This window comes from Symphodus melops (genome assembly GCF_947650265.1).
Source record: "Symphodus melops genome assembly, chromosome: 5".
Classification (NCBI taxonomy): domain Eukaryota; kingdom Metazoa; phylum Chordata; class Actinopteri; order Labriformes; family Labridae; genus Symphodus; species Symphodus melops.
In genome coordinates, this window is record NC_136695.1 from 7,115,808 (window position 1) to 7,136,106 (window position 20,299).

General features: G+C 39.3%; 1 protein-coding gene across 5 annotated transcripts in view; it reads right to left on the reverse strand.

The window, feature by feature from the left end:
- The window catches only part of vps13b (vacuolar protein sorting 13 homolog B), a 265,939-nt gene that overhangs the window by 43,223 nt on the left and 202,417 nt on the right, over window positions 1–20,299 (reverse strand). For all 5 annotated transcript variants that reach the window (XM_079344752.1, XM_079344753.1, XM_079344751.1 and 2 more), the window contains 7 exons: window positions 16,559–16,761; window positions 15,277–15,493; window positions 13,698–13,882; window positions 5,158–5,354; window positions 3,315–3,496; window positions 2,874–3,088; window positions 2,626–2,757 (listed from right to left, as the gene is read on the reverse strand). In XM_079344752.1, the coding sequence (XP_079200878.1) occupies window positions 2,626–2,757; window positions 2,874–3,088; window positions 3,315–3,496; window positions 5,158–5,354; window positions 13,698–13,882; window positions 15,277–15,493; window positions 16,559–16,761 (1,331 nt within the window). The remainder of the gene's footprint in view (window positions 1–2,625; window positions 2,758–2,873; window positions 3,089–3,314; window positions 3,497–5,157; window positions 5,355–13,697; window positions 13,883–15,276; window positions 15,494–16,558; window positions 16,762–20,299) is intronic.

The following is a 20,299-nucleotide window of genomic DNA, read 5'->3' on the forward strand; positions in this document are numbered from 1 at the left end:
GTTGAAAAATCTTCTCCCTGGTTCAATGCTGGCCCTACAGGCCACAAAACAACAGGCCTGCCTGCCAGCCTTGACACCAGGAAACATGAAAATTACTGAAACAATTACACCCGATAGGATACATCCTCCTGTTGCTGAGGAACAGAGCCTGTTGGTATTTCCAACTGCTTCTGATTATGTTTTCATAAAGGATCAGATCGTTCTATGTATGGACAATGTGTGCATGACTGTGTGCTGAATTTTTGGCTTAATCAAATCAAAGATACATTTAAAGTGCTTTTACAACTCTCGATATAGCGGATTAAACCACTTTGCAGCTTATGTCAAGTTTTAATTTCAGAGAAATTCTCAAAAGATAAATAGAGTTTTATGTAGTGTTCTCTGAAAGGATCACATAAAAGCCTTTCTAAAGAATAATCACTTTGTACTTGACCTTTAAATAACCCTTACTCAAGAACTACCATACCCACATGAAGCACATCTACCCTTTAATTATGGTGTGTTTTTCCATTGTGTTCAGCAAAGTGATAAAAGCTGGAGGTAGTTAAGAGCTTTTACACAAGTTACAAGGCTGCTTCTGTTTAGACCAACCAAGGCAATACAGCAGGCTCAATCCTTTTATGAATCAACCCAATACCAGTGAAGATAAATGATAAATACACCCTTATTTAAACTAAATGCAGCCTGAAGAGTGACTATGTGGTGTTGAAGTAAGGAAGGGATTTCTCTGATTGGTTTTTATTTTGGGTCTCGAATGATTGGCAAGAGTGTAATGATGAAAATGAAAATGAAAATTTCATACAATCAGTGAAAGTTAAGCTTTGGCTTAAGGCAAATGAAGAACAAATAACTAAACAAAAAAATGCTTGGCATGTTTGTGAAGTCAGCCATGGATACAAGTACTTCCAAAACATTTTGATAAAGCTACAAAACGATCATTCATCACAACATGACCAATGCTTGAAAGTCTAATTTATGGCTACATTTACCAGGAGAAATAGGGAACATTCCCCAGCATGTGTTACATGATGCATGATGAAGTAATGGGTCAACTACAACCCATCAAACAACAGTCTGCTTAAAGCTTTTGATGTCACTGGGTGAAAACAAAGGTATTAAACCTCCAGCCAAAACAATAATTTTATGGTATCTTTTTATACAGCTTTGCTTAATTTAATTTTCTATAGGGAAAATACCACAGCTGTTTCTAAAAGAAAACATGAGCTATTAGATCTCTCTCCTGGCAATGAGCCTGTAAGCATGCAGAACTATGAGAGTACCTTCAGCCTCAAGGGACCAGTATATGAGTCAGCACAGTCATAGCTGAGAAGAAGAGAAGAGGCATGATAGGCTATATAAAAAGAGCATGTGTTTGTGTGTGCGCACATTTGAATTAGGTAGAAAAGTGGGTGGAGGACTAGGGTATGGTGAAGTCTTGGCAGGTGTCACCACTGAAGTTTTACAGTGTTTTCATGGGCAATGCTTCACACACAAATATCCTGGCTACCAGAGGCAGTGCTGAGAGCTGAGAACTGAGAGATGATGAGGACCATAGAAGCCCAAAAACAGACACACTATAGCCTCTTAGTCAGAGTTTACAGCAAACAGAAAGGCAGTTCCATGTCGCAAATTTTATTACAACTGGCATATGATCAACACTGTTCTCATGAAATCCACTTTGTTGAGAGTGTGTTTAGCTAATCTGGGGCAAAACACTTGAGAATGTTATGTTACGTTATGTTAGGCCCCGGCTATAAATGTACTGTGACAGTGACTGTGATAGTGAATTTACGATGTACATAACACAGTAAATGGACTTGAGTTTGAATAGCAATTTTCTAGTTTTTTGACTACTTAACCCTTAATCGGGCAAGTGACTATTTTTGGTAATTCCGTACACATTACATATGGCCACCCTTCCGCACCTCAGAAAGGTCGAGAAGCATATGATCCTCACTCAGCCAATCAGAAGAGATCACCCTATGTCACTGATCCTGCTATTGTGGCATTTGTACCAAATATGATAACTTCGTCAATGTTTATTCTTCTACATGAAATTATGTTCTGTTATGTCCCCCATTAACACTGAGGCTGAATTTTCGAATTTCAAAGTATTTCAATGAGTGCTCTATAAAGGGTTAAAGCACTTCTACATCACACCTCCCATTCACACTACACTAACACACTGAGCGGGAGCAACTTTTGGGTTGGCCAAGACAATTGGACATGAGGCTGCAGGACCTGGGGATCGAACCCCTGACCTTGAGGTTAAGAGAAATCTGACTCTACAACTGAGCCACAGCCTGCAATATGTGAGTCTAATCGATGAAACAACAGGGAAAATCACTTGCAACATTTTCCCCTTCCATTTCCATGGAATAAATTAAGAAACTTGTAAATTACAAAATGATGAAGAAAGGACAAAAGAGAACATTATAAAAAAGCGTTAGAAATTGTATGATTACTGAACACTATGATTATTATTTTAAAGCCAGAGCCAGAAGCAATATCAATAATAACGACAAACAATATGTCTGATTTTTGTGTGACACTTTATAAGGCCTTATAAGGTTATTTTTTGAGTGTAGTTGAATAAAATGTGTTTTCATCAGAAACTCTTGGTACCTGGTGCCAGCTCTGCAGGGCGGTGTCCAAAGTGTGAATAGTATACTGGCTGATATTGAGTAAAACTGGATCCAAAAATACATTCACATCCAGTGTGACATTCGTGGGGCAGCAAGTGGCTGCAGCCTGGCCCTGAAACACACAAGGAGGGGAAATACTAAACTGACTTGTTTTCACATTTTCTCAACGCTGCCTTGCATCAAAAATATTTTGAAAGACATAAAATCAATTTAAAAGTTAAGTTCAACCTGCACAACACATGGCTGGAAGAGCTGTAGTTGGGTTAGATTCCGGTATTCCAGCAACTTGCAGTCTAGCTGTGTGGAAAAATTGAATTCCTGACGTGGTCCATTGCCCCACTGGCGAAGGAAAACACGTGGCTCCCGAGCACCAATCACCATGAACTCTTGATCCTGTGGTAACTTCCTGTCTGGCAGGAAGGGACGAAGTTGTCTAGATGGGACTGAGAAGACAGGAGCATTCATCTTTGAGGACGGAACTGTGAGACATCTTTAATCAAAACATAAAAGAACTATCAAAACTCGAAAAACAACTTTTTCTATTTAATAAAAGAAGAAAATGGTAACTTAGTTGATTAGTCGACTTTAATAACCAACAATAAATCGATATTCATTTTGTAACAGCTACAAAGTAAAGGGAGAAGAAACTCTGTTGTGTCTGTGTGTTACCTGTGCCCAGCTGTTCTAGGTGGTGGCAGAGGTGAACATCAAGCTGTGCTAGTTGTAGAGATACACCCAGGGAGGGCACGAACCAGGATGCAAAGCAGGAGTCAACACGTGTGCAGGCTGCCAACGCCACAGGGGAGACCAACTGATCACATGGCAACTGGGATCCACAGTCACTGTCAGAACTGGATGATACAGCAGAATATTTATAACTATTTAAAAAAAAATCATTGTTGTAATATTATTTATAGGCTAATATATTAGTCCTAAGTAACTCATACATAATCACATTAGGTTATTATTTGATTTGGAACAACAATGATCATTCTAAGACTTAGCCAATAATCGTTTTATTCAGAAATAACATTTGCTTTGTTTATTCAATTTAATTTCCATTTAAATAAGCTCAAAAGTTTCTACAATACGTGATTTTATACTTCCACCTTTTTTGTCACATTAATGTGTAAAAATTTCTACAAAACAATGAGTTTGCATTTAAGTCAGCAATGGATTTTAAGACAAATGCTGCAATTATTTAGAAAAAGAGGAAGAGACATAATGCTGAGGGAGCCTACTCCAAGTCCTAGGCTGCGAGTTTAGGTACATTAGTACTGCCACAGTTTCCAGGAGAACCTCTCCATGGACATTAATTGCATGTCATGGATGATGATGTTGAGTGGAAGGTAATTGAAGTGAATGACCATTTGCTCTGTAATTTGCTGCTACCATGATCCACCATAAAAATTCCGGCAGGAAACTCTCAAGACCTGAAAAACGCTGGTGCAGCAGAGTGCTCCTTAAAAAGATAAGCATCATATGTTGACAATTTTCATTACTTCCAGTTGGCAGGGCAGCCAAGTTATTTTCCTGTTGGAAACTAAAGTAAGGCAGATGAAACGAGTGAAGAGGAAAGAGGAATCAATTTTTATCAAAAGAGACAAATAATTTAAACATAAAGGAAATGTAGTGTTCGTAGTATGATTGTAATGAAACACAGATGTATATTGTTCTTAACACTGTATCTGGTAATGTCGAGTTTTTTTCTCCGTTTCTTCTCATACATGTTTTCTTATTCTCTAAGTCACACAGAATGTGGGCTTGGCAAATCCCTTCCACTAAAAGATGCCTATATCTTGACAGGAAGTAGAAGGGGAAAGGAGAGAAAAAGGAAGGGTAATTCCAAATTAGGATGGAATGAAAAAATGATAGGAATAAATTAAAATAGATGTGAAGCTGCAATGTGCGACATTAAAGAGATGAAAAGGGGAAACAGTAGTAGCATGAAGAAGAGGATATGCTCATTGAGGTGTTACAGTGCAGTCCAAACAATCCCATCTCAATTGAAACCCAGTCCAGTCCAACCCAGGCCAGGCCCAGAAACTTATGAGCCAAAGGGGGCTTTATTCCACTTGCGTCCCGTGAGCTTCCCCTCGATTAGATACACTCAAGGTAAGCAGGAAGGAATCCGGATGGGCCCTGACAAGCACTTGGTGTGCTGGGAAATCTCATTAGGCCGATCTGAACGCCTTCCAAACCCACTCCCTACTTCTGCACACCAGATGTGGGGTGAGGGACACATTGCAAGCCCTTTGTGCTCGGCGGCCTGGGTGCTCTCTCTTTCTCTCTCTGCTTTTGCTCACACTGGACATGCATGCATGCATGTATGTATGTATATGTATATGTGTATGTCTATGTATATGTGTCCCCCTGTTATAGACACACCCATACATATATATATATATATATATATATATACACACATACATACATGTTCGGATATGCCCAAACAACAACAATTGATACCTACAAGCACATAGACATGGTGGAAAAAATGTAATGCTCTCACCTTTGTTCATCTCCTCCATCTCCATTATTGTTGAGAACTATCCTCCATAAGTCTGAGGCCACCAGCTCCTTCTGCTGGTCAGTGAGACTGAGGCTTGGCAGCTGTAGTTGGCATGCACTGCTCTCTGAAAGTCTGAAGTCCCGGTATGGCACAAAGGCCTGCTGGAGGTCATCCCAGTATTCTAGGCTGCATGGTACCTGGGATAAGAGACACAGTGAACTATTATTTAAAGTGTTGTTGTACTTTTGAAAATGTTATCTATAAGTCAAAAAAATGATGTTTTGGGAAATGTGTTGTGTTTTCAGAAAGTTTTGTTTTGTCAATTAAGCATTTTTTAAAGGTCTATTTTTGAGGTTTTTGTGCATTTTTTAGAGAGACAGGATAGTGGATGGAGTCAGAAGCCACAGGTCAGAATCGAACCCAGGACACTCACTTGCAGGACTCCAGCCTCAGTTTATGGGGCGGCGCGCACTAAGCTCTATAGGTTACTGGTGCCCCAAGCTTTACTGGCCCTTTTAATATGATGGAAACCGTTGCTTTAGAGATCTTCATATTTCAACATTACATTTTACTGGTTTTAGACAATACATTGTTTAATTCTCTTCAAATCTCAACATTTTCAACACAGACCACCTACACAGCAGGATGAAAACTCATGTCCATCACAACACCTCATGAATATGGCATAACTAAAGACAAGCCGTGTGCTTCAAGACAGGCTGTAAAATGGAAGTGCAGGACCTTTTCTTACACTGAATATCAATTGTGTTATTTGAGTGTTCTCACACTGTGGACTGGAAGTGCTATTTCTTTTCTTCCCAGATTGTGCTAGAATTAGCATAAATATGTCTGGTGCTCCTGTGTGAACTGAACCAGGTTCTCAGGTTCCTTTGACCACATAAAAAACTCAGCTGCTGATAAATCAGTGGTGGCATACCCGAAGGATGTTAGACAGTAAGAGGTGTGTTTGTTGTGTGTGTGTGTGTGTGTGTGTGTGTGTGTGTGTGTGTGTGTGTGTGTGTGTGTGTGTGTGTGTGTGTGTGTGTGTGTGTGTGTGTGTGTGTGTGTGTGTGTGTGTCTATTCACATATCTCTGTGACAAATTCAATCACATTTTGGACCAAACAAATAAAGTTTCCTGGATGACTACACAGCTCAAAGAACTGGGAACAAGTTGATGTGTGTGCATGAGAAAAGCTTTGTGTTCACAAAATACAGACATATGTCCCTGCATTCAAAAGAGTGTGGCTATACAGTGCTGTGAGGAATGCATGAGGTAATCGTAGCTTACAGCGTGTATGAAAAGCCACACACCACCTTTCTGGAACTAACTTCTCATAATTGCATCTGACAAAGTGGTGCACCCGCCACCCCAACACTGAGCCACCGAAGCGGAAACTGACTGAATCTCCACAGAGAATTCCCAGAACCCCGTTGCTAAAACACAGAGGGTGTTTTTTTTATTTCACCTGTGATATTCTATACACATGACGGCATTCAGAAATGAATATGCACGGTACATATATGGTACAGTGAAATACATTTGCATGGTTGAATTTGCGTCATGCTCCCTTTGACTTGTAGCCTTGGCCTTGTGGAGATGAAATCGATAACCATTTCAGAAAAAGTGTATGAAAGATGGAAAGAGAGAGAAAATGAGTGAAATCTTTTTTCTGGCCATTTTGAGGTGGACCTCAGGCACTGGCTTTCCAGGGGAGAAGGTATGTATGTACTGTATATGTCAAATTGATTGTGTATATATGTTCAAGAGAGAGACTATGTATAATTGTACATATGAAAGACAATATGTGTGTATAAATAAATGTATACACAGGTGTGCATATGTATGTGAGTGCATGATACAGTCTGGGCAGTGTCAGTTTCCGCTGCCTGATTGTGTGTGTACCTTATCTGATAAACAAAATGTAACCCTGAATAGCTGACATTCCCTGGGTTGGATGGGTCCAATTTGTGATTTTTCCAACGGCGAGACAAAGTCGGTTCTGCAGCTACACTGCAGGGAAAATATCAGCCGAAATCTTACATGTTATCTTAATTTTTAGAGTCAATGTTCTACTTGGAAGTTGAACCTGGAAAGTGTCAACAGCCTTTCAAGTAACTATTTACAAACCCAAATGACTGTTTGCAGCATTGTGTATCCACTGTATGATTTTCATTCAATTTCACCTCTGTTTCTGACACACCAAAACTACTATTCTGTGTACCTCTAATTTTCCGGGCTGGTTTGATTAATCAAACTCTCAAGACAGACAAGTCATAAAACAATACAGAATATAAAGAAAAGACATAGATTAACCCTGACGTGATCACTGCTTAATCTAAAAAAGTCTCTGCAACTAAAGACTCCCACTGAAGCTCTTGTTGCTGACACCCACAACCCGGTCAGCCATTACTTTTATTAACAACACCAACACTCTTATTAGGTCGTCTGTTATTTCACTGATGCCTGTATGTCTAAAAATTCCACTGCAAGCTACCTCCTATCAGCCAGCAGAGAAATTGAATTGACATCGGCTTGAGCAAATGTTTACTCAGGAAATGTAATGAAAATTGTTCTGAAAATGAATCCCGCTCTGCTGTCTCAGGTGGGCTAATATACGTTAACATTAATCAGTGTGGAAAATCTGGAATAGGACCTTGCTGAGATCAACTTTGCGTAATTTTTTTTTCTCTGTGGTGCCAAACGTTTAAATGGGGGTCTGTAGTGTAGTGGATGAGGCAGAACAACTCCAGATCAAATTAACCACATGGACAGCCTTCTATTTATATAGTGCATTAGCTGTAACTAAGGCAGGACAGCTTGTGCGCTGTCCCGCTAAAATAATAGTTATCTTGGCTTTAACACACTATTCCCCTTTCTTGTTCAATGTCGCAGTCTGTGGTAACATCTCAGACTAAACCCCCTCAGATTCTAACTCCATTCAACATTTTACTTCATTTTACTAATTACAGAAATGTTTTACATTGTTGAAAAGGCAAAACATTAAGCTTACGGTGGACCTGTATACTAAATAACAACTGACTTTAATAACATCTGCAGAAGCGGTTATGGTTCATCTTGGGCCAGCAGAAGTTTTATGATTTCAGTTGCAAGTCAGCAGGGCTATGATGCCCTATCATAGATTTGACTGAGCCCTGCTGGTCAAAGAAAGGCTATCTCACAGCACCTAGCACGAAAGCAACAGCAGGGAAGCAGATGGTGTGATGTTTGTCAGTCAGAGCAATTCGGGCAGTTCCCCAAACAGAGAGTGAATGATTACATTTATACATTTGCATATTGACAAAAGCTGGCAATGGTGAAAGGGAAATATGAATGTGCATGAGAAGAGAATGAGTTACATTTTCTTTTTAAACTTTAGTCTGTGGTGGAACTAAAGCTGCTGCTCTCTGCTAACAAACAGTATCTGGTCCTCCTGCTATCCTGAGCTGGGGTCATGCTTAATTGTAGCTTCTGTGTTTTCTCATTGTTTCTGAGGATTATAAAGCCTAGTGAGAGACAGAGGAAGAGGAATACTAACAAAAGTAATGGTGGGGAGAATTGAGGACACCTGCTTATGTTTCTAAGCATTGGACCACACAGAAGTGGGGAGGTAATTATAAATCCCTTTCCTCTCTTCTTTTATCCCTTCAACAATTTTGCCTTCTGCAGGTGGTAACCTGTTGATGCTCTGTTTAAGATCTGTCTTTTTTTTTCAGCTGTGCCTCCACGATTATGACATTGACTCCCTTTTACAGTATGAAAAAAATGTGCACAGAGCAATTTGACTTTGACTAATGGAAGGAGGTTTGAATTCCCCCTCCGAGATACTGGAACCAGTTGGGAAACCGCAGCTATGTAAATGCAGGAAATCTTGATTTTATAAAATGTTAATATGATCTACTCTGGGGACAAGCGAGCAAAATGGCTCAGAACATGAACTCAACCTTCCCAATTCCACCTTCATCTATTTAACTGGGGGGGGGAAGAAAAGTGAAAGGAGAAAACATGAGAGTGTCGGTGACAGAATGAGGAGATGATAAAACTTTAGTACACCTCACACAATCCTGTACCTGCTAAAAAGCAGACAACATGACTGCCTCAAGTAAAGAAAAATGACGAGACAGCTCAATGCTCAATTATCTCTTTCCATTACTTTACTTAAAAAAAACAAACAAACAAAAAAACCCTTTTAGCCCTCTATAGCTATTTGGGCACATGGTAATTTTAGAGGCCTGAGAGATTATAGCTGCATGCCTTCGTTCTCTTTCCTCTACTCTCTTTATCTGCTCAGACTTAATTAGTTTCATAGGACATGTTGTTTAATATATTAGTCAGTCCTGATGTTAGACTAGCTCCTGCTTATAAGTGGTTTTAACAAGTGCAAGCTGCAATTACTTTGTTTTTCAAACTGATAGAATCTTTATTTGAACATCTGTCATTGTCAATAAGAATTCCTTCAACTCAAATCTCTGGTGGGGTGTGTGTTAATAATGAAACAGACTGAAACAAATACAAAAGCATCTGCATTAACTACAAAAGAAAAAGCTACCATTTGGTACAAGGTTGATTTTTTAGATAAAGCAGGGGGAGATTTATCATGACAAAACACTGCTTACACATGTACAGGACAAGATCAACAAACAAACAAACAAACATACCACTTTGTCCACAGGGGACATGCACAGGAGCTTGAATTCAAAGTTGAATTTGTATTGAACTTATACTTTCACGACCTGGATGTCTAGAAACCAGCGCATACATGTTGTTTCAGTCTACAGGCAGAGTACCTCAACCAACTGCTTCCCTTCAAGAAATGGCTTCAGTAATAGTGTTTTCATCACTCTGCCTGTTGAAGTCTCATCACCTGATTCTTTTTAACAGACTTGTCAAAAGAGACAGGACCACGCCAGATAACATGAGGAGTGGAGTAAAAGATGTGGAAACCACATGTTCATGAACCACTGCTTTACATCTCCTGCTGTGTAAATCACACACACACACACACACACACACACACACACACACACACACACACACACACACACACACACACACACACACACACACACACACACACACACACACACACACACACCAAGTGTCAGGCAGCCTTCTAAATAAACAGACCTAGTGTTGAAAGAATAAATAATAATAATTAATAAAGAGCAATAAATACGAAGCCATTTTTACAAAGAAGCAAAATTTAGACGAGAAACAAAAATTAACATAAAAAATGTCATTATTTGGTGGCGCCGATAGCGCAGCGGCAGCGCGCGCACCATGTTGCGAGGCTTTGCTCCTCGCGCGGGCGGCCCGGGTGGCCCGGGTTCGCGTCCGGCCTGTGGCCACTTTCCCGCATGTCTCTCCCCACTCTCTCCCTGTTTCCGACTCTATCCACTGTCCTATCAATAAAGGCAAAAAGGCCAAAAATAAACCTTTAAAAAAAAAAAAAAAATGTCATTATTTAACAGATGAGCCTTTCTGTAAAATTATTGCACAGTATTTACTAAGAATACGGTTAGGAAATCCTTAGCGGGGAGGAAAAAAAAGTGTCTGATGTTCCCTGGCTCGCTCATCATTGCATTGCATCCAGTTGGGAATCTGCATCATTCTCTTTCTGAATATTTCCTGACTCTAACCTGCTCCATGTGTCAGTGAACAGGCCGAGAGTTGCCTCGCTTGTTTGAAAAAATGCTCGTCCTGGTTCTATACCTCGAAGGTCAAGCACACGTGCACTGAATCTGCTGAGAGAGAAATCACAAGCACCTCCTATAAAAGCCTTCTCAACCACCTGTGGCATTGCAGCGTCACACTCTGGACATTGATCTGCTCTCAATCTACTGTCTTATGTTTGTTTACTGTATGTTAGGAAGCTTACTTTTGATCTGTTTTTGTTCATTAGAATGTTGGGCAAATATTCTTTACTTAAGAATATACTTTTTTAGATGTACTGTTTATATGTCTATTTTGTGGAGGACTATTATTTAATGTTTTTGTTTACAGTGGAGCAGGATAGCCCCCTTTTAATTGTACCTTACTACCATCTCTGTTCAACTCTCTCACTTCCCACTGCCCCCTTCTGTCAATCCACTCACATTAACCATCCTCTACAGTAACTCAATACGGCCCAATCAGCTCCAAGCTTTAGAGTTTTGCTTAGTACAGACTTTACAGCTGTGGAGCCTTGCGGGGTAGCCAGACATCTGCAGCACTTCTCAATATCTTATTCTCCTGGGAGGATATAAACAGACAGAAGAAATCTGTAGGTGAAATGATAGTGGGAGTTCAGGAAGGAATCTGACAGATAAACGCAGGATATGGAGAGATGGGAAACTTCTGCTGGAGAGGTGGGGAAAAAAAGCAAAGAGGAGAGGAAGCAGAAGGGTTACCTTCCCCTAAAATGATAAAGCAATTTTCTGAGATGTCTGTGAATTTATCACATCAACCTTGTTGATAATTCTTGCACTGCATCTAGACAATCCAGCGATTGTCACAGTATTAGTTGCTGGAGGGATACTTCTCAGTTTCTGCTTGTCATTTTAATATTTTTTAGATCTGATAAAAGCAATTGTATCTGACCCACTTTTTCCATGGGCGGTCACTGTAAATAATAACAATTAAATAAGATCAGATTCCAAAATGGAATACTTTGCTTCACCATTCCAATAGGTTTTATGAAAATCAGGCCAATAGGTCTTTTTTTTTTATAATCCTGCTGAACCCAGCAAAGAATCAAAAATCCTCAAAAAATCATTATGTCCTCGCTGGACATAATACGACTGAAAATGACCACTGCCAAGACATTGTCAGGCTATTTTATTAAAAATTGCTCATTTTTGCTACCGTGACAATAACAATTTGTTTAAGATGTCTTTGTGGATGGTAAACTGGAAAGTGAGGTGAAGTATGGAAATGTGGAGGAAGAGGAATAGTAGGAAAAAGAGCCCCATCCTGCTCCCCACTGAGGCCTTGTACACTCAGTAGCTGCTACAGCCTGCCAAGTAATAACCTCATCAGGGATTGGAGACACCTGGCTTCTCACACCGGAGCAGGCAAGATGACTTCCACAGCTGGCCATGTATTACAAGTTTGGAGGGACAGTGGGGGTCTCTGTCATTCAATAACACATTGGTTATGGGATTTCTCATGACTCATGTCATGGGAATTATAATGGCAAACAGCTCAGTTTATTTCTATTTCATTTCAGGTGATGTAAAGAAGGGAAAGAAGGGCTTGGATTCTCTTCTCAGTTTACACCTCTTTTACCTTCTTTTTAGTACTTCTCTGAAAGACTGGACAACTTCCAGATACAAGAGATGCTTAATCATCATCACTCTTTGCTTTTCTTGAGTTTCACAATTTATTCACAATATGGTCTGTGTTCATGACAGCTGTGATTTTAAGAAAAATGGTGGATATAAAAGATGCAGAGAGCAGCAGTGTAATATCACATAACAATGTTTCTGTGCTAAATGGTTATGTTGTACTGAAAATATCAGCTTACATGTGTCTGTCTTCTTATTGATCAGTTCAACCTCTATAGGAAGGTACAGGTTGGCTATACGTATAAGCAATACCATGCATAATTAGTTAACACATTGAATAAAATGAATTATTTCATTTTATTTTTCGGGCTGTTAAGATATTTTTTACATCAAGATGAATTGATGGATATCAATAGTTAATTAAAATTAAACACATTTAATTGTAACGTTCAAAATTACACTATCTGGCATTTCTTGGTATTAAAGTCCTTATTGCCAAGTTAAGCAATTCTTAACAGTGCATTGATTACAACTTGTCAACTGAGCTGGTAGTTTTTTTTTTAAGTGAAATGAGCCATTCAACCACAGTGATTACTTTCTATCAGCACAACAGGAGGACGCTGAGGCAGCTTAACTTCAGTGCTCAAACAGGGACAAAATAGCACGCGATTAGAGGATGGATGTAAATGCCAAAGATGAAATGCATAACATTAATAGAGGATTGCCATAATGGGTGTAAAATGCCCCCATCCATTGGCCTGTCAAAAATATGACAGATGCTGTCTGGTCCATGGAGTGAAAAAGGTTGTAAACCCTTCATTTAGAAGGTAGGCACATGCATTTTTTCGAGGCGCAATATCTAGAACTTCCTCAAGTAAGCAGGATCATTTTGAATTACCGGACTGAATGAAAAAACAGCTCAAAGTTCAAATTCTTAACCCAAGATTGTACTAAAGTCAGTACAAAGTTGTTGACTTTGGTTTTAACCAATTTTGAACCCTTTAACAGAACTGACATGTCGGTGCAAAATGGTGAGAAACATCAGAAGCAAATCGAGGCTTCTTATCTACAGCAAAAAGAAGTAGGTATGACTGAAATCCCAATATGATGTTAGTCAGTACAATGGCTCCTTGATATTTAATCTATAGTAGAGATGTAGCGTCATATAAGCTACAAAAAGAACGATAACGATGTGAAAACTAATGACTAACTAATGATGTGAAAATAATAATAATAATAATAATGATATTATGAAGTATTTGAGCCAGTCTCTACCTGCAGGACATCCCCCAGGTCGGCAGTGCTGATCTCAGGGTCCTCTGTAGTGTTGAAGGGGACAGGAGTTATTCTGACAAAGGTAAGGACTCGAGGTTCAGGGTACCTCCACAGCATCACCCCTGGGCAATCCTCTGTCTCACTATAGAATACCACCTCATGGGGTCCTGGAAGTCTTTGGGAAGCTGCAAGAAAGAAAGTACAAATGACTTCACTTTCAGCCATCAATGATCTATAAGAAAGGTTTGTGCTCTGCTTTACAGTAAGACAAAAACTAGAATCAGGGAAAGTTGGGTAGAAGGACAATTATTATCTCCTTCAAGATGTTTCTAAGCTTTATAATGTTTATGTTCCCGAAAAGCCTTACATAAACTAAGGGTCTGAGTATATATATAAACAATTGCGTAAAGAGCCATTGATGCAACCATGCCAACTACCTGCAGATCTGGATAACAGTTGATCTGTGAGTGATGTCTGACTGAAGTCATAGCTGCTGTTTGGAATTTAAGTCCTTTGGAAAAATGTTTATTTGAAGAAACAGTTGCTTTGTTTGGCCCCTGGCATACAAACAGTCTCTTTACAGAAAACATATTCAAGAAAATCTGTCAGTGACTAATCTTTTCTTTTGATATGAAGCAATGAGCTGCCAACATGAATGTGGACAGTGTGTTGTTCATTTGAAGAAACCTTGCGAGAAAAAAACACCAGACACTTAGTTATGCTTCATTATGGTTGTCTTGAACTCATGTAATTGAAGGGCAGGGACAGATTTCCCCTCACCCATCTTTTTACCCAGGTTTCTTGTAGTCAATTAATCCCACTCATCCCTGTGTCCGGCCCATTCACTGTTCTCTGCACTCTAGGGCAGTTTTTTTTTTCTTTTCTGGCTGTTCAAAACATGTTGCTGACAGATTTTACTCCCTTGTTCTAGTTCACTACTGTGTATGTCCTCCTGCTTCAGCCAGCATATTAAATGCATCAAAGACCAGTGGAACAGTGCAACAAACAAAGACTCAACCACAGCTGACAGAGTGGATGACTGGTCTACAGCCAAAGTGAAGTTTGATCCTTTGTGTATAATGTTCTTGTGCATGTCTGTGTGAGTGCAGAGGACATCACACACTACTAAACCCGAAGAGGGGGAATAAACAGCATGTTACTCAGAGTGGAACCAGGCAGATATGTCTAATGAAACAGATTTTCACAGAGGACTTTGATCTGACTTTGATTTAAGTCGATGTGAATTTTAAATGACATCTTACGTTGGCACAAAGATCCTTTGTATTTGTCAAAATAAACTCACTTATATGCGTTTATGAATGTTTGATCATAGTTACTATTCATCCTTTGAATGCAGAAACCTGAATAATTCAGATTGTATCCATATTTATTGGCTTGACATGGTATAAGCAGCAAAAAAACCCACCTCCAAGTCATATTATCATAATCTAAATCTTGATTAATGCACTTAAAAAGCTATTTTGTCTTTTTGCAACAAATTACATAAATCCATAAAAAAGCTTTTTAAACTAGCCATCTGTCATCTCTGCATAAAATCAGCATGCACTGTATAATTTACCTGAGTCCTGGATGTATTGAAAATGCCCTGTACGCAGGTCATCTGAGCTGTGCTCTGTCTGAGGAGAGGGCGTGTCAGAAGAGGCAGGTGGCTGGGTGTGGTAGGCCTGACTTTTACTACAGCTATCATCTGTATCCACTCTCTGGAGGTTTAGGTACATCTCAAGGTGCTCCTCAACCAGCCTTAAGCAGTTCAGATGTTCCTGGCCCCAGAAGACCTGAATGGTGATTGAGAGAAGGCAGTAGAAAACAGTGAATGTTACTTTTCAAGAGTGCCCAATAGGGTGATTTAAAAAAGGACCGATTAATCTAACGCAAAAATGTGTACCAAAAGTATTACATTAATTTACATAACAGGATGGGAAACAGTCACAGTTACCCTTGTCATCACCCCTTCACAGCCTTTCCAATATTACCTAACACAGCATTACATCCCCCTTACTTACACACGGCATTCCCCTTCCCATGTTCCATCAAAGCCAGTCTGCCTGGGGTTTGGACTAAAGACCAGGAATCTCTGAGTCAAAAACTCTTCACACATGGAGCTGCTGCTCACCAGCTTGCAATGGTGGGTAATGACTAAACTGTAAAAACAGGAAAATCTGGGGATTTTTTTTTTGAGAAGCCTTTTGGAAAGAGGAATCAGAAGGAATTCCGGTGGTTTTTGTACAGCAATAGATTAAAACACGAGAAGCTCCAATATTTACAGAGGGAAATGTAGGGTTCCGTATTAAGTGTTGTGAGTTGCGAGTCATGTTTCTCTTAATGGGCACGCAATAAAAGCATTGAGGCAGCCGTTTAAAATGGGGTAGGTTAGAGGGGGTTCCCCCTGAAGAAGTAATGTGGAATAATACATTTGTAATAAAACTCTACGTAAGTGCCGCTGAAAAGGGACTTTTGTAGCGTGGATATTATGTAACCTTTCTCAGGAAAAAAAGCACACTAACCTCCTGAAAAATACCATTCAGATATTCCAACTTTACAAGCAACTCATATCTAGTGCGTGATCACAAAATGCAGTTCCTAGTGTCATCACTTCAACTGCAAAGGTGACGTGAGTTGCGAATAAAAAGCGGATTTAAGGAGAGTGTGAGGAGCGAAGTGACAGATTAATTAATTTAGAAACCACAAGCACTGAAGCTGAGGTGATGAGGCTGTTGAAGAAACAGCGGGACACTCTGAACAGCTGCAGAGATCTTACCTTGACCTCGTCAAACCTTTGCTTCCTTGAGTGATAAATCTGGTGATTTAGGATGCTGGATTGATTTCATGAGTACACAAACCTGCAGCAGGCCTCCTTTTAGGTTCAGCAGTAGTTTTGGGAGGCCGGGCTCAGGTCCAGGGCTGCCACTGTGCCGACACCACTGAGCGTCCAGGGAAGTGCTGCAGGAGAACGGTCCCAGCAGAAGACGGCTCCGATCCTTCAGCCCTGTTCTCACTAACAGATCTTGAAGCTCCAGCTGCACAGATGCAGCCTGGACTGGATCTGGGAGACAAAAGGAGTAAAATGAATAATATGTAAAGCACAGTAGAACCAAAAGACAACATACAGAAGGTACATTTACAATGTTTTTGTTTTGTCTAACCAAGATGAGGAAAACAGTCTTGTCAATGAAACACGACATGTATTGTAGTTATGTGTTACTAAAACAGCGTCAGTTTATGAAAAGGACAGATGCCACTCCACGTGCTGTCTCCTTGAACCGAGGTGTTCCAGCGTCATTGTAACTTTGTTAAATACAAGTTTAACAAAGTGTTTATATGATTTGGTAAACTAACAGATGTGATGACAATGCATAAACCCTAATGAGATCCAGACAGGGGAGCCAAACACCCACACATTCTAAAATAACCAGAAGTAGCAGAATCCTCAACTTAATAAGTTCACAATTCTCTGTCCTTTCCATTAAAGCAGAGATGTGTCACTGTGGCCACAGGCTGACTTAAAGTTGGCATTTCAGTCCAATAAATCAGAAGACTGAAACCCCTTCTACTAGTTGTTGACATGAGAGGACTGATCTAGTCAGTTACAGCTAAAGAAAAAGCAGCCCATTTGGAAAGCTTAATCCTGGATGACTAATAATGCGCTGAGAAACCGCTCTTTAAACATGCCTTTTCACCTCAGATATTCTCACCCCTGTCTGCTTGGCTGTAAGTCTGGGAAAATACAGAAAGCACCGGCACACCTGGTACACTCCATAACTATTAGCAACACATTGTAGTTGTTATTATTTAACGTTTAAGTGAATACACAAGTTGTAAAAAAAACAACAACAAGGGAAAATCATATGTTATCTTTTTAAATGTTATTTCAACATCAAGAAATTAAAATTTGACTGGTAATTTAATTCATTTTTTTTTAATTTGTAAAGGGACCATGTACAATATTAAACATAAATGTTGCCATTTGATGTATTGCACAGGGGTTAGCTTAAAGCTAGTTTACATCTGCTGTCCCTTGACTGAATTGAATAGTTGAACAGTTCACATACTGTCATTGTGGTTTATCTATAAAACTACTACTTAATTGACTTTTCCCTCATCTCAGTCCCTTTGGATCTGCTGGGTTTAATCTGCTGCCTAAAAAAACTGATACCACACTTTATAAAGTTGCATAATGTTCTACTATGAGGAAAGACTTTGACTTCGGCATGTCAGTAGTTCACTTGGAGTAAATCAGGATAGAATGGAAAGATGAGAAAGTCATAAAAAAGGGAATGAGTGAAGAGGCGTAAAATGCAGAAACAAATGGATTGATGCATACGGTGAGTGATTGAATCTAGACAGAAGCAGAGAGTGTGAGAGAGAACAAATGATGTTTTGATAAACAAATGACACACAAGGTTCGGCATAAGGAAAATCATTTTTAACATTAGTGTCCAGCAGGACAACAGTGGAGTTTCACTAAAAGTTTCTCCTCTTGTACAAATCATTCTAACAAAAAAAATAACAGAAAGATTTTTTCTCAAGAAAGAAATTTTTGATATATTGTGCAGTTGTCTGCAGTGATTATCTGATATAATTGCTATAAAAGATCTGCTTGAGAGTACATACTAAACTTAGGTTTGAATTCTTGACCATGCTTTATTCTAAAGCACAACATAACTTGTTTGTTTGTCAGTTGTGGAATCTTTTATTGACACATCGATAAAATGAGAAAAGAGCACACCAATTCCCTCTTAATAATCAGCCTCATTTGAACTGGCTTAATGAAGAGGAAACACTTTCTGTCTTCATATATTACTCTTCTCGGGATGGAACACAACCTTGCGATACAATTAAAAATCTATACAAATATGGACCATTTTAACCAATGAGACGATTTGTTTTTTGCAGTACTCTTTTTCAGCCCACAGGCGTTCTATCTGTTTTTCACTTGTCTTGTTAGACATCAGTAGCTGAAGAAGAAAGGTGCACAGACATAAAGAGAAAAAATGTTTAAGTGTCAAGAGCACCGTCTTGTTAAAAGCAGGAGTGTAGAAGCACGGTGAGCACATAACAGACAAGACAACAAGAGTGTGCAAATATTTCAAGAAACTGAAGTACTACACAAACAGCACAATCAACATGATGAAGCATGTATAACGGCACAAGGCTGAGGAGCTCAAGACACAAGAAACAAATTAGTAACGTACGCCGAGAGATTTGAAAGCCCCAGTGCGAGTGCAAGAGCCAAAAAGATAACTACGTGCATTGGTGTATTTAGGATTTGGGATTATAAAGAGCACGTTAAACCGTTTTTAAGGACAGCATGTTTCAAAAACATAAAAGAACACTTACAATAAGTGACAAAAAGCTTTCTTCGTCTAATGCCAGAAACATAGGCTGAAAATAATTTCCTTATTTGTGCAATACATGTTTTTAATATGATTTGGTATTTGTTTTGAATTTCTTTGTTTTAAATAATATTCTTAAAAAGGTTCTTTGTCACTTTTTCTAAGTATGACTTAAAGTTTAAATCCAAGAGGTTGCCCCATGTATGAGTGGGCTAGAGTACCTAAAGAAAAAACTGTATTTGAAAATACCTGTAAATCCCTTAAAACCAAATTCCAACATATCTAACCTCGTACAAACATGCTCTTGCCTGCTATCACAGTTAGCTTAACAGCAAACCAGTGCACGCATGCACATCCACCCAAGTTTAACACACAACCTAGGACACTCAAGAAACAAAGTGGGTGGTGGGAAAGAGGGTGGAAGGAAATCTTCCTTAATGTGAAATACATTTCTGGCAAACGCTTGGGCAAGATTAGATAAGATGGGAGACATTGATTTACCGTGTTGGTTTCTCCCTGGCAGTCGTTATCTGACCACTGCCTGGCTGATTTATACCACGATTTATATGGAATCAATTAGGGGAAGCCTAAAGGAGTCATTACCTAACAAGCAGAGGCCCCCAAAGACTCTTGGGGATGTAAGAGTGATAGAAGTAATATACTGTCACTCACTACAGTAATACACCATTCACTCACCACAAGACCACTATAGGACACTTGAGGAAACTGGTTTCTTAGCAGGGGATGTTGATGGCCAAAATGGCATAATGCAGGGAGCTGTGTGTCATCCAAGACATTTCACAGTTACTAATGAGAGTTGATGAGTTACATATGGGTTCAATAAAAATTGCAAACGCATAAGAAAATGCAGTATGAAAGATCTGTGTTTATTTCATAAAATATAACTCTAAATATGATCATTTTAGAGGACAACATATATGAACATAGTTCTGCAAATAGAGATCTTCCACTGCTGGAACTTTGCCCAAGAGAAGCCCATTTAAAATGTTCAGATTTAGGGCAATCTCCTGCATGATGCAAAACCAGCCTGGACTTATGCATTGAAAATGATCTCTGTGATGGACTAAAATAAAAGAGAGAAGCATATAATGATATAACCCCATGATTCTGTAAAGACAATGCAAAAAACCAGGACAATGCGATCTAGAGTAAACATATTAAAGATAATTAATCAATAACTGGCCATGACTTTAACAGCAGAAAATGGAGGGTCTTCTGATTATTTCC